The 13,403-nt window shown below is 68.7% G+C and overlaps 2 protein-coding genes across 2 annotated transcripts in view; both read right to left on the bottom strand.

Moving 5' to 3' along the window:
* The window catches only part of COL2A1 (collagen type II alpha 1 chain), a 16,610-nt gene extending 15,718 nt beyond the window's left edge, over positions 1-892 (bottom strand). The window contains exon 1 of the mRNA XM_066207289.1: positions 674-892. Coding sequence (XP_066063386.1) covers positions 674-892 — 219 coding nt within the window. The remainder of the gene's footprint in view (positions 1-673) is intronic.
* A 7,808-nt stretch (positions 893-8,700) lies between these two features.
* GTSF1 (gametocyte specific factor 1) lies at positions 8,701-12,509 on the bottom strand. The gene is made up of 5 exons (XM_066207548.1): positions 11,978-12,509; positions 10,613-10,739; positions 10,469-10,531; positions 9,952-10,033; positions 8,701-8,861 (listed from the first exon to the last, which is right to left on the bottom strand). The coding sequence occupies exons 1-5, from the start codon at positions 12,158-12,160 to the stop codon at positions 8,729-8,731; spliced, it is 588 nt and encodes a 195-aa protein (XP_066063645.1). The 5' UTR covers positions 12,161-12,509; the 3' UTR covers positions 8,701-8,728.
* Positions 12,510-13,403: the final 894 nt, after the last annotated feature.

The following is a 13,403-nucleotide window of genomic DNA, read 5'->3' on the forward strand; positions in this document are numbered from 1 at the left end:
CCCGGGTTCCCGGCGGGTTCCCCCCCGGCCCGGCTTCCTGCGGGGTCCCGCGGGCCCCCGCTGCCCCCGGGCCGGTTCCCGTTCCCCGCCCGGTGCCCCGCTCCCGGTTCCCGCTGTCCCGTCCCAGCCCCGTTCCCCCGTCCCGCTCCCCGGTTCCCACTTCCCGTTCCCGGTTCCCGTTTCCCGGCCCCGTTCCCGGCCGCCCTGCCCATTCCCGGTTCCCGCTGTCCCGTTCCCGTTATCCCGCTCCCGGTGCCTCGCCCCGCCCCGCTCCGGGGCCGCTCCCCGTCCCACCGGGGCTGCTCCCGGTGCCCGGTTCCCGGCCCTCCCTCTGTCCGGTTCCCGTCCCGCTCCCGGTGCCCGGTTCCCGGCCCGCTCCCGGTGTCCGGTTCCCGGCCCTCCCTCAGTTCCCGTCCCGCTCCCGGTGCCCGGTTCCCGGCACTCCCTCGGTTCCCGTCCCCGCTCTCGGTGCCCGGTTCCCGGCCCGCTCCCGGTGCCCGGTTCCCGGCCCTCCCTCGGTTCCCGTCCCGGCTGCCGGTGTCCGGTTCCCGTCCCGCTCCCGGTGCCCGGTTCCCGGCCCTCCCTCGGTTCCCGTCCCCGCTCCCGGTGGCCGCTCCCGCCCCCGGCGCCGCCCCCGCCCCGTCCCGGTGCGCGGTTCCCCCGTTGTCGGTGCCCGCTTTTCCGGGCTCGGTTCCCGGTACCTGCGGGGCTCGGGCAGGTAGAAATCCAGCGCGAAGCCGAAGAAGGACCCGGGGGGCCCCGCGGAAGACCACGGGCCGCGACGCCTCCAGGTTGAAGGCGGCGACCGCCGGGAGCAGCAGCGGAGCAGCAGCGGGAGCGGGGCCCGGGCCCGGGGCCGGGGGCGGCGCGGGGGGGCCGGGGCCGGGGCCATGGCGCTCGGGGCTGCCCGGGCTCGGCGCTGCTCCCGCTCCCGAGTCCCTCTCGGAAAGTGCCCGGGGGGGGCCCGGGGCCGCCCCGCCCCCGCCGTGACTCACCGGGGAGGAGCCAGAGCCCCGCCGGGCACCGGCACCGGCACCGGGGACCGGGACGGCCCGGGGGGACCGGGAGAGCCCGGGGGGAACGGGGGACGGCGGGGACAGGGACAGCCCGGGGGGGTACGGGACAGCCCGGGGGGACAGGGACACCCCAGGGGGGAACGGGACAGCCCGGGGGGACAGGGACAGCCCGGGGGATACGGGACAGCCCGGGGGACAGGGACACCCCAGGGGGGAACGGGACAGCCCGGGGGGACAGGGACAGCCCGGGGGACAGGGACACCCGGGGGGAACGGGAGAGCCCGGCGGGGACAGGGACAGCCCGGGGGATACGGTACACAGCGGGGACACAGGGACGTCTGGGATAGGGACACCCCGGGGGGAACGGGGCGACAGGGACGGGGGGACGGCGGGGACAGGGGGACACCCCGGGGGACAGGGGGACATCTGGGATAGGGACACCCCGGGGACGGGGACAGCAGGGACAGGGACACCCCGGGGTCACCAGGACAGCCCGGGGACAGCGGGACATCAGGGATCGATGGGGTCGGGACATCCCGTGGGGAGCGGGCCAGCTCGGGGACAAGGGGACATCAGGGACACTCCGGGGACAGCGGGACATCAGGGAATGGGACACTCGAGGGACACCGGGACAGCCGGGACAGCCCAGGGACATCGGGGACATCAGGGACACCTGAAGGACACCCGGGGGACATCGGGACTCGGGGACTGGGACAGCCCTGAGGGGGATGGGACAGAGGGGACACCCAAAGGACACCGGGACACCTTTGGGACACCGGGACATGAGGGACAGGGACACTGGGACAGTGGGACAGTGGGACACTGGGGTACGGGGACATTCCGGGGACACCGGGACATTGGGACACTGGGCCATTTGGGGGACACTGCGGCATTCTGGGGACACCAGGACACCGTGAGGGGACACGAGTGGGACAGGCACAGGGGACATGGGGGTACGTGGGTGACATTCGGGGACACTAGGACACCATGAGGGGACCCGAGTGGGACAGGCACAGGGACACACAGGGGTACGTAGGCGACACTTGGGGACACCAGGACGACACCGCAGGACCCGGAGCGGGGGGACAGGACAACGGGGACAGGAGGTGGCAGGGCCGGGGACACGGCGGGAGGGAGGAAGGGGACACGGCGGGGGGGGGGGGGGGGTGGCCGGATCCCGGCGCCGCTTCCTGGAAGGAAAGAGCGGAAACGGGCCCGGGGCTGGAGCCGTTCCCACGGCGGGGGCGGGACCCCCCGGGGGGGGGGACACGGGGGGGACCCAGGACCCCCACAGGGGGACACCGGGGGGTGGCAGGACCCTCGTGGTGGGGGGGACACGGGGGGTGGCGCCGGCACCTCCTTGCGGGGACACGCGGGGACAATGGGAGGGCGGGGGGGGGGACGACACGGGAAGGTGCCCCCCCCCTCCTCCCCCCCCACCGCACGCGTGTGCAGAGGCGGGGGGGGGACACGGGGGGACACGGGGGGACACGAGGGGACAGCCCCCGGCCCCGCGCGAGGCGCGTGCACGCGTGTGCAGGGGTGGGCCGGGGGCGCGCAAGGGGGGGGCCGTGCAAAGGGGGCGTGCAAGGGGGGGGCCGGGGGGCGTGCAAAGGGGGTGGGGGGGCGCGCAGGGGAGCTCGGGGACGTGCAAAGGGGGCTGGGGGCGTGCAGAGGGGGCGTGCAGGGGGGGCGTGCAGAGGGGGCGTGCAGGGGGGGCGTGCAGGGGGGGCGTGCAGGGGGCCGGGGTCGGGGGCCTCGCCCGCCGCATTCCAGCGCCGCTGCCGCGAACGGCGCGGCCGGGCCGGGGGGGGCTCGGTGGGGGGGGGGACCCAGGTGACCTTGGGGACACCGCGGTCACCTCAGAGACACCCCCCGGGGACACCCGGCGTGGCACGGGCCGGTGGGTGTGCCCCCGCGTGTGCGTGCCCGCCGTGTCCCCGTGCCCGGCGCGGGGGGTGGCGCGGTGGCCCCTGGGGACAATGGGGACGTTTCCGTGGCCGGGGGGGAAGTGGCGGCGGGGGGGGGGGAACAATGAGCTGGCGCCGGCGCCTTTCCTGCCCCGGGCACAACGGGGGTGGCACCGGGACCGCGGGGGGTGGCACTGGGATCGTGTGTGGTGACACTGTGACCCTGTGTGGTGACACCGGGATCGTGGGTGGTGACACCGGGATCGTGGGTGGTGACACTGATGACCGTGTGTGGTGACATCATGATAACGGGTGGTGACACCGGGATCGTGTGTGGTGACACCGGGATCATGGGTGGCGACACCGAGATCGTGGGTGGTGGCACCGGGATCGTGTGTGGTGACACTGATGACCGTGTGTGGTGACACCTTGATAACGGGTGGTGACACCGGGATCGTGTGTGGTGGCACTGTGATTGTGTGTGGCGTCGCCAAAACTTCACGTGGTGACACCAAGATCTCATGTTGTGACACCGGGATCGTGTCCTGTGGCACCGTGTGGTGACACCGCGACCCTGTGCACACACGTGTGGTGACACCGTGACCGTGTGCAGGCACATGGCCTGGCTCTGTCCCCATGTTCACGCTCATCTCCATGTCCCCAAATCCCGAAAAATCCCTGAATCCCCGTGTCCCCAAATTCCCGTGTCCCCAAATCCCCGTGTCCCCAAATCCCCATGTCCCCAAATCCCCGTGTCCCCAAATCCCCATGTCCCCAATCCCCGTGTCCCCAATCCCCGTGTCCCCAATCCTCCTTCCGTTTCCCCTCCTGCTCGGTCCCCCCACTGTCCCCCCCCTTGTCCCCCCATTCCCAGGGTCACCCCCCCCTGGATGTCCCCAATGTCCCCCAGCCCCCATTTTTGCGGGGGGGGGGGGTCACCCCACTCCTCCCCACCCCGGGGAGTGTCCCCAATGTCCCCCCGCCCCATTTTTAGGAGACACCCCACAGCCCCCTCCCCCCCCGGACGGTGTCCCCAGTGTGTCCCCCCTCCCCCGTGGGGACCCCCCCGTCCCGTCCCTGTCTCGGCGGTGCCGCCGCGTCCCTGAGTCACCGGGGGGGGCCCGGGGGGGCCGGGGCTGAGTCACCGCCGGCCCCGTCCATAGCCCCGTATATAGCCCGGCCCGGCGGCGGGGCCACGTCACCCCCCGGCCCCCCCGGGCCCCCCCCCGGGACACGCCTGGGGGGTCTCGGGGCGCTGCCCCCAGCGGGGGTGACCCCAGAACGGGCGGTGTCCCCCCTCCCGGGTGTCCCCTCGGTGTCCCCCCCCCCCCGCCCGGGTGTCCCCTGGGTGTCCCCGGGGGGGGGTCGGGGCTGGCCGGGAGCCCGGGAGGGCGCGGGGGGGGCGCGGGGGGGCCCCGGCACCGGCGCTTCCCAAAAAGGCGCTGGAGGCCGAGGGGAGAGGGGGGGCAGGGCGGGGGGCCCCGAGGGGGGACACGGGGGGGACACGGAGAGCACGGGGGGGACACGGGGGGACACCGGGGGGACACGGAGAGCACGGGGGGACACCGAGGGGGACACGGGGGGACACCGGGGGGACACGGAGAGCACAGGGGGGACACGGGGGGACACCGGGGGGGACACGGAGAGCACGGGGGGGACACGGGGGGACACCGGGGGGGACACGGAGAGCACGGGGGGACACCGAGGGGGACACGGGGGGACACCGGGGGGGACACGGAGAGCACAGGGGGGACACGGGGGGACACCGGGGGGGACACGGAGAGCACAGGGGGGACACGGGGGGGACACCGGGGGGGACACGGAGAGCACGGGGGGGACACGGGGGAACACCGGGGGGACACGGGGGGACACCGGGGGGGGACACGGAGAGCACAGGGGGGACACGGGGGGACACCGGGGGGGACACGGCTAGGTGTGAGTGTCAGTGAATGTTCCAGGGACACGGGACCCCACGGCACAGGGACCTGTCACATGCGTGTGCTGGCTGTCCCTGTGTCCCCGTGTCCCCATGTCCCCATGTCCCCATGTCCCCATGTCCCCGTGTCCCTGTGTCCCCGTGTCCCCGTGTCCCCGTGTCTGTCCCTGTGTCTGTCCCCATGTCCCCATATCCCCGTGTCCCCGTGTCCCCATGTCCCCCTGTCCCCGTGTCCCCGTGTCCCCCTGTCCCCGTGTCCCCGTGTCCCCGTGTCCCCGTGTCTGTCCCCGTGTCCCCGTGTCCCCATGTCCCCGTGTCTGTCCCTGTGTCTGTCCCCGTGTCCCCGTGTCTGTCCCTGTGTCTGTCCCTGTGTCTGTCCCCGTGTCCCCGTGTCCCCGTGTCCCCGTGTCCCCGTGTCCCCGTGTCCCTGTGTCTGTCCCTGTGTCTGTCCCCGTGTCCCCGTGTCTGTCCCTGTGTCCCCGTGTCTGTCCCTGTGTCTGTCCCTGTGTCTGTCCCCGTGTCCCCATGTCCCTGTGTCCCCGTGTCCCCGTGTCCCCGTGTCCCCGTGTCTGTCCCTGTGTCTGTCCCCATGTCCCCGTGTCCCCGTGTCTGTCCCTGTGTCTGTCCCCGTGTCCCCATGTCCCCGTGTCCCTGTGTCCCCGTGTCTGTCCCTGTGTCCCCGTGTCTGTCCCTGTGTCTGTCCCTGTGTCTGTCCCCGTGTCCCCATGTCCCTGTGTCCCCGTGTCCCCGTGTCCCCGTGTCTGTCCCTGTGTCTGTCCCCATGTCCCTGTGTCCCCGTGTCTGTCCCTGTGTCTGTCCCCGTGTCCCCGTGTCCCCGTGTCTGTCCCTGTGTCTGTCCCCATGTCCCCATGTCCCCGTGTCCCCGTGTCTGTCCCTGTGTCTGTCCCCGTGTCCCCGTGTCCCCGTGTCCCCGTGTCCCTGTGTCTGTCCCTGTGTCTGTCCCCATGTCCCCGTGTCCCCGTGTCCCCGTGTCTGTCCCTGTGTCTGTCCCCGTGTCCCCATGTCCCTGTGTCCCCGTGTCCCCGTGTCTGTCCCTGTGTCTGTCCCCGTGTCCCCGTGTCCCCGTGTCCCTGTGTCTGTCCCCGTGTCCCCGTGTCCCCATGTCCCCGTGTCCCTGTGTCCCCGTGTCTGTCCCCGTGTCTGTCCCCGTGTCCCCGTGTCCCCGTGTCCCCGTGTCCCCGTGTCTGTCCCTGTGTCTGTCCCCGTGTCCCCGTGTCCCCGTGTCCCCGTGTCTGTCCCCGTGTCCCCGTGTCCCCGTGTCCCCGTGTCTGTCCCTGTGTCTGTCCCCGTGTCCCCGTGTCCCTGTGTCTGTCCCCGTGTCCCCGTGTCCCCATGTCCCCGTGTCCCTGTGTCCCCGTGTCTGTCCCTGTGTCTGTCCCCGTGTCCCCGTGTCCCCGTGTCCCCGTGTCCCCGTGTCTGTCCCTGTGTCTGTCCCCGTGTCCCCGTGTCCCCGTGTCCCCGTGTCCCCGTGTCTGTCCCCGTGTCCCCGTGTCCCCGTGTCCCCGTGTCTGTCCCTGTGTCTGTCCCCGTGTCCCCGTGTCCCCGTGTCTGTCCCTGTGTCTGTCCCTGTGTCTGTCCCCGTGTCCCCGTGTCCCCGTGTCTGTCCCCGTGTCTGTCCCCGTGTCCCCGTGTCCCCGTGTCCCCGTGTCTGTCCCTGTGTCTGTCCCCGTGTCCCCGTGTCCCCGTGTCTGTCCCTGTGTCTGTCCCCGTGTCCCCGTGTCCCCGTGTCCCCGTGTCTGTCCCTGTGTCTGTCCCCGTGTCCCCGTGTCCCCGTGTCTGTCCCTGTGTCTGTCCCTGTGTCTGTCCCCGTGTCCCCGTGTCCCCGTGTCTGTCCCCGTGTCTGTCCCCGTGTCCCCGTGTCCCCGTGTCCCCGTGTCCCCGTGTCTGTCCCTGTGTCTGTCCCCGTGTCCCCGTGTCCCCGTGTCTGTCCCTGTGTCTGTCCCCGTGTCCCCGTACCCTCATTCGGGGTCACCCCTCTCGTGACTCTTCCCAGCCCCCATTTGGGGTCCCCCGCTGTGATTTGGAGCCAAATCCCGGGATTTTCCCGCTGCGGCAGCGGGGGGGGGGGGAGGGGGGGGATTTGGGGGGCTCCCCCCTCGCTCTTTTGGGGTAAAACTGTTGGATTTGGGGGCGTTCCTTCTTTTCCCCCCAAATTCCTACCTCAGGGCTTTTTTTTGGGGGGGGGCGTCCCAGCAGCCCCAAAATCCGGGATCTTCATCCCCATCCAGGCCAGGATGGGAGAAAAGACCTAAAATCCCCCCCGGGATGAAACCAAAAACCCGACAATTCACCCCAAAAATTCCCCAGGGGCAGAATTCCCGCCGGGATTTGGGGACAACCAAGGTGACAACGAGATCCGGGATTGTCACCAGAACATTCCGGGTCCTCCCCGCCCAGGGAATCCCGGGAGGAGACTCCGGGGAGAGCGAAAATCTCTGGTTTTCACACCAAAAAAAAAAATCGGTGGAAAAGCGGGAACCGCCTGTTTTGTGTGTGTGGTTGTTTTTGGGTTCGCCCGGTGACGGCGATCCCGTTTTCCAGCCTCTCCCGGATCCGCCCTCGCAGGAAAATTCCCAGCCAGGGCCTGGACACGCAAGGAGAAAGGGCAGGAAAAGCTGGAAAAAAAATGGAAAAAAAATTGAAAAAAAAAAAAAACTTGGGAAAATCCCTCCTGGAGCTGTGTGGGATTTTTGGTTTTTTTTTGAAGGGGGGGGTTCCACCTGAGGTGTGAGATTTGGGATGGGGAAAAATTCCCGCTGGGTCTCCACGTGGAGTTGGGAGGGGTGGAAAAATCCCCCCTCTCAAAAAAAAAATTAAAAATAATTGGTTTTAAAAATGGTTTAAAAGGGTTTTTTTGGGGTAAAACCGAGCGGGATAAATCCAGGGCAAGGGGAGGGAGCGATCCCGAGGGGGAAGCTCCGCGCTGGGATCGGGGAATGCGGGGAAAGGGAAGGGCCGGGAGGCGCAGCTGGGCCAGATGTTGGGATCGGGGGGGGGGGGAGTGGGGTGGGAATCCCCCAATCCCAAAATCCCGCCCCGCAGCTGCGATCCCGGAATTCTCCACAATTCCAGAACTTTCCGAGAGCCCCCACCCCGCGCTGCCCTCGGAGTGAACCCCTGGAAAAGAAGCGGGGTGGGGGGGGGGGGGGATAAAAATGATAAAAATGAGTTTTTGAGTTTTTTCCCCCCCAAAAAATTCCACGCGGGAGCGGGGTGGGGGGGTGGGGCGGATCCCGGGATCCGGAGGTGTCGGGGGGCGGGAGGCGGCGGTGCCGATGACACAGAAATTCCCATTTCCACTTTTTCCGCCCCAAATCCGCCTCAGCTCCCGCCTCGGGGCGGGGGGGGGGGGAGGGAGAAAATAAACCAGAAATTTGGGAAAAGGGGTGGGGGGGTCGCAGGGGTGTGACAATTTTTTTTTTTGGGGAAGCGTTCCCAGGGGTGGGGACCCCCCCTTGTTGTCCCCCCTTCCCCCAGGGCGGGGTCCATGCGCAAGAGACCCCAAAATAGCCCCCCCCACCCCTCCCGAGCCCAAAATTCCTCCCGGGAGCGCCGGATCGGGGAGAAAGGGAATGCGGGGGGGGGGGGGACGGACGGGACAGGACAGGGAGGTGACAGCGACACCTCGAGGGGGGGTAGCAGTGTCCCCGTGTCACCCCCCCCCGCCCCCCCCCCCCCCCCGCCAAGGGCTCAGGGGACACCGCGAGGAGTTATCGGGGTTTTATTTCCAAAAATCTGTAAAAGTGTAAAAGCCGGGGGGGCCCCGGCGGCTCCGAGCCCCCTCCCGACCGCCGGGACCCCCCGGGTGCCCCCCGCCGGGACCCCCGGGGCCGGGCTGTCCCCTTTCAGGGTGCCGCTGTCCCCGCTCGAGGCGCTGCTGTCCCCGCCCGCTGTCCCGCTGTCCCCAGGCGCGGTGCCGATGTCGCCGGCCGGGGTCTCCTCGGGGACAGCCCCTCCGGGGGGGTGGCGGGGTCGGGGCTGGGGGCGACAGGGGGCGGGGGGGTCAGTTCGGGTGTGCTGGGAGGGGGGGTTGAGTGTGACACTTGGGGACACTGACACACCTGAGTGTGACACTTGGGGACATTCACACACCTGAGTGTGACACCTGGGGACACTGACACACCTGAGTGTGGCACTTGGGGACACTGACACAGCTGAGTGTGACACCTGGGGACACTGACACAGCTGAGTGTGACACCTGGGGACACTCACACAGCTAAGTGTGACACCTGGGGACACTGACACAGCTGAGTGTGACACCTGGGGACACTCACACAGCTAAGTGTGACACCTGGGGACACTGACACAGCTGAGTGTGACACCTGGGGACACTCACACATCTGAGTGTGGCACTTGGGGACACTGACACACCTGAGTGTGACACCTGGGGACATTCACACAGCTGAGTGTGGCACTTGGGGACACTGACACAGCTGAGTGTGACACCTGGGGACACTGACACACCTGAGTGTGACACCTGGGGACATTCACACAGCTGAGTGTGGCACTTGAGGACACTGACACACCTGAGTGTGACACCTGGGGACACTGACACAGCTGAGTGTGACACCTGGGGACATTCACACAGCTGAGTGTGACACCTGGGGACACTCACACATCTGAGTGTGGCACTTGGGGACACTGACACACCTGAGTGTGACACCTGGGGACATTCACACAGCTGAGTGTGGCACTTGGGGACACTGACACAGCTGAGTGTGACACCTGGGGACACTGACACACCTGAGTGTGACACCTGGGGACATTCACACAGCTGAGTGTGGCACTTGAGGACACTGACACACCTGAGTGTGACACCTGGGGACACTGACACACCTGAGTGTGGCACTTGGGGACACTGACACAGCTGAGTGTGACACCTGGGGACACTCACACAGCTGAGTGTGACACTTGGGGACACTGACACACAGCTGTGACACCTGGGAACATTCACATGCCCTGAATGTGGCAACTGAGGACACTCCCAGACCCCTGGGTGGCACTCGGGGACACTCCCACACCCCTGGGTGGCACTCGGCGGTGCCACCCGTGTCCCCAGGGGTCCTACCTGTAGCAGGGGACAGGCAGGTCGCCCTTGGTGACGTGGAGGATGAACGGGGGCGGCTCCTCCAGCTCCAGCTCGCTCAGCTCTGCACGGGGACACCGCGGGGACACCGTGGGGACAGGATGGGGACAAAACAGGGACACCATGGGGACACCATGGGGACAGGACAGAGACACCATGGGGACATCATGGGGACACGATGGGGACACCATGGGGACACGGTGGGGACACGGTGGGGACGTGCCAGCCTTTGGGGGACACTGGAGGGGGGGGGTCTGGGGACACAACGGTAACACCAAGGGGACACGCCAGCCCTTGGGGGACATTGTGGGAGATCTGGTGACACCTTGGGGACACAACGGTGACACCAAGGGGACACTGCGGAGGGAATCTGGGGACACCATGGGGACACCCTGGGGATGTGCCAGCCCACGGGGGGGACACCGTGGGGGTCTGGTGACACCTCAGGGACGCAATGGGGACACGGGGGGTGCTCTGGTGACACCTCGGGGACACTCACCCGCGTCCCAATCCTCCCGGCACGGGGGGGGCTCCCAGGCTGTCCCGGCCGTGTCCTCGGGGTCTGCGGGGACAGAGGGGACAGCGGTGACGGGGACACGCCCGGGGACACGCGGGGACACCCGGGGGAGGGGACAGGGCGCACCTGGGGGCAGCTCGAGCAGCAGTTTGTCGGGGCAGGAGGTGACGTGGCCGCGCAGGTGGGCGCGGGGGACGCGGTGACTCGCGTTGAAGGGACACGTGGCCAAGGTGCGCGACACCTGCGGGTGGTTCTGGGGGAAAGGGGCGCGGGGGGGGGGGGGTTAAAGGGGGCGGGGGGAGACCCCCCGGGGGGTCCCGGACCCCAAATGTGACCCCTCAGAGAGCCCGGACACCCAGAGGGACCGAGCCCAGTTCCTGCAGACCCCAGACCCAAACAGAGCCCGACCCCCGGCAGGTCCCGCTGTCCCCATCCCGCTGTCCCCTCCCTGTCCCGCTGTCCCCTCCCTGTCCCGCTGTCCCCTCCCTGTCCCGCGGTCCCCATCCCGCTGTCCCCATCCCGCTGTCCCCTCCCTGTCGCGCTGTCCCCATCCCGCTGTCCCCATCCCGCTGTCCCCATCCCGCTGACCCCGTGTCCCGCTGTCCCCTCCCTGTCCCGCTGTCCCCATCCCGCTGACCCCGTGTCCCGCTGTCCCCGTGTCCCGCTGTCCCCATCCCGCTGTCCCCATCCCGCTGTCCCCGTGTCCCGCCGTCCCCATCCCGCTGTCCCCCCCCTGTCGCGCTGTCCCCATCCCGCTGTCCCCATCCCGCTGTCCCCGTGTCCCGCCGTCCCCATCCCGCTGTCCCCTCCCTGTCGCGCTGTCCCCATCCCGCTGTCCCCATCCCGCTGTCCCCATCCCGCTGACCCCGTGTCCCGCTGTCCCCGTGTCCCGCTGTCCCCTCCCTGTCCCGCTGTCCCCATCCCGCTGACCCCGTGTCCCGCTGTCCCCGTGTCCCGCTGTCCCCATCCCGCTGTCCCCATCCCGCTGTCCCCGTGTCCCGCCGTCCCCATCCCGCTGTCCCCCCCCTGTCGCGCTGTCCCCATCCCGTGGTCCCCATCCCGCTGTCCCCGTGTCCCGCTGTCCCCGTGTCCCGCTGTCCCCATCCCGCTGTCCCCATCCCGCTGTCCCCATCCCGCTGACCCCGTGTCCCGCTGTCCCCTCCCTGTCCCGCTGTCCCCATCCCGCTGTCCCCGTGTCCCGCTGTCCCCTCCCTGTCGCGCTGTCCCCATCCCGCTGTCCCCATCCCGCTGTCCCCATCCCGCTGTCCCCGTGTCCCGCTGTCCCCACCCCGCTGTCCCCGTGTCCCGCCGTCCCATCCCGCTGTCCCCTCCCTGTCGCGCTGTCCCCGTGTCCCGCTGTCCCCATCCCGCTGTCCCCATCCCGCTGTCCCCGTGTCCCGCTGTCCCCGTGTCCCGCTGTCCCCTCCCTGTCCCGCTGTCCCCATCCCGCTGTCCCCGTGTCCCGCTGTCCCCTGCGGTGTCCCCGCGCACCTGCTGGCAGCGCACCAGGTGATAGGGCAGGCGGGACACGCGCACCTGGTGGCTCCGGTCGTACGGGCACTGCACGAGCGCGTCGGGCTCCATGGGCCGCTGGGTTCGGTACCGCCGGGAACGGTTCGCTACCGCTTCGGTCTTACTGGACGCAGTTTGGTCCCGGTTCGGCCTCGGTTCCATCCCACCAGTCCCGGTTCGGCCCCAGTTCTGTCCCACCAGTCCCGGTTCGGCCCCGGTTCGGTCCCGCTGGTCCCGGTTCGGTCCCACCAGTCCCGGTTCGGTCCCGGTTCGGTCCCACCAGTCCCGGTTCGGTCCCGGTTCGGTCCCGCTGGTCCCGGTTCGGTCCCGGTTCGGTCCCGGTGCGGTCCCGCTGGTCCCGGTTCGGTCCCACCAGTCCCGGTTCGGTCCCGGTTCGGTCCCGGTTCGGTCCCGCTGGTCCCGGTTCGGTCCCACCAGTCCCGGTTCGGTCCCTGTTCGGTCCCGGTTTGGTCCCGGTTCGGTGCCAGCGCTCTCGGTTCTGTCCAGTTCAGTTCCAAGAGTGCCGGTTTTGCTTTACGGCAGCGTCTCCGTTACCGCGGCAACGGTCGCCGCTTCCGGGTCCTCCGCGCCGCTGGGGGGCGCCGCCCTGCCGTCGTCATGGCAACGGGGAAGCGGGAAAATTTGGGTTCAATAGGCCCGGATTGGGGTAAAACAGGCCCGGATTGGGGTAAAATAGCTCCAGACTGGGGTAAAACAGGCCCGGACTGGGGTAAAATAGCTCCAGATTGGGGTAAAACAGGCCTGAATTGGGGTAAAACAGGCCCGGACTGGGGTTCGACGGGCCTGGTTTGGGTCCTGACAGGGAATAAATGAGCCCTGACGGGGGTCACCTGACTGGGGATACATGGAACCCAAAAGGGACAAATGGGAGGGAATTGGGGTCAAACGGACCAGAACCGGTTCTGTGTGAGGTCAGGAAGGGCACAAGGCCCCTGACACCCACACGGGGCCCGGGCTGTCAGAGCCCCCCTGGGGCTGATGGTGGCATCAGTGGTGTCACCCAGCCGTGGTGACACTCACCCGTGGCGTCAGGCCATGGTGGCATTGGCCACCACTGGTGTCCCCCACGCGTGTTGTCACCCATCACTGGTGTCACTCATCTGTGTTGTCCCCCATGACTGGTGTCCCCAAGGCTTGATGTCGCCCATCACTGATGTCACCCATCCATGTTGTTCCCCCATCACTCATGTCACCCATCCATGTTGTCCCCAACACTTCAGTGTCCCCTATCCCCGGTGTCCCCAAGGCTTCCGTGTCCCCCATCCCCAGTGTCCCCAAGGCTTCCGTGTCCCCCATCCCCAATGTCCTCAACACTTTGTTGTCCCCATCCCTGTTGTCCTTCATGCCTGGTGTCCCCAACACTTTGGTGTCCCCCATTCCCAGT

The sequence above is a fragment of the Chamaea fasciata genome, unplaced genomic scaffold (genome assembly GCF_029207755.1).
Source record: "Chamaea fasciata isolate MVZ Bird 193981 ecotype frontalis unplaced genomic scaffold, bChaFas1.0.hap1 SCAF_41, whole genome shotgun sequence".
Lineage (NCBI taxonomy): Eukaryota > Metazoa > Chordata > Aves > Passeriformes > Sylviidae > Chamaea > Chamaea fasciata.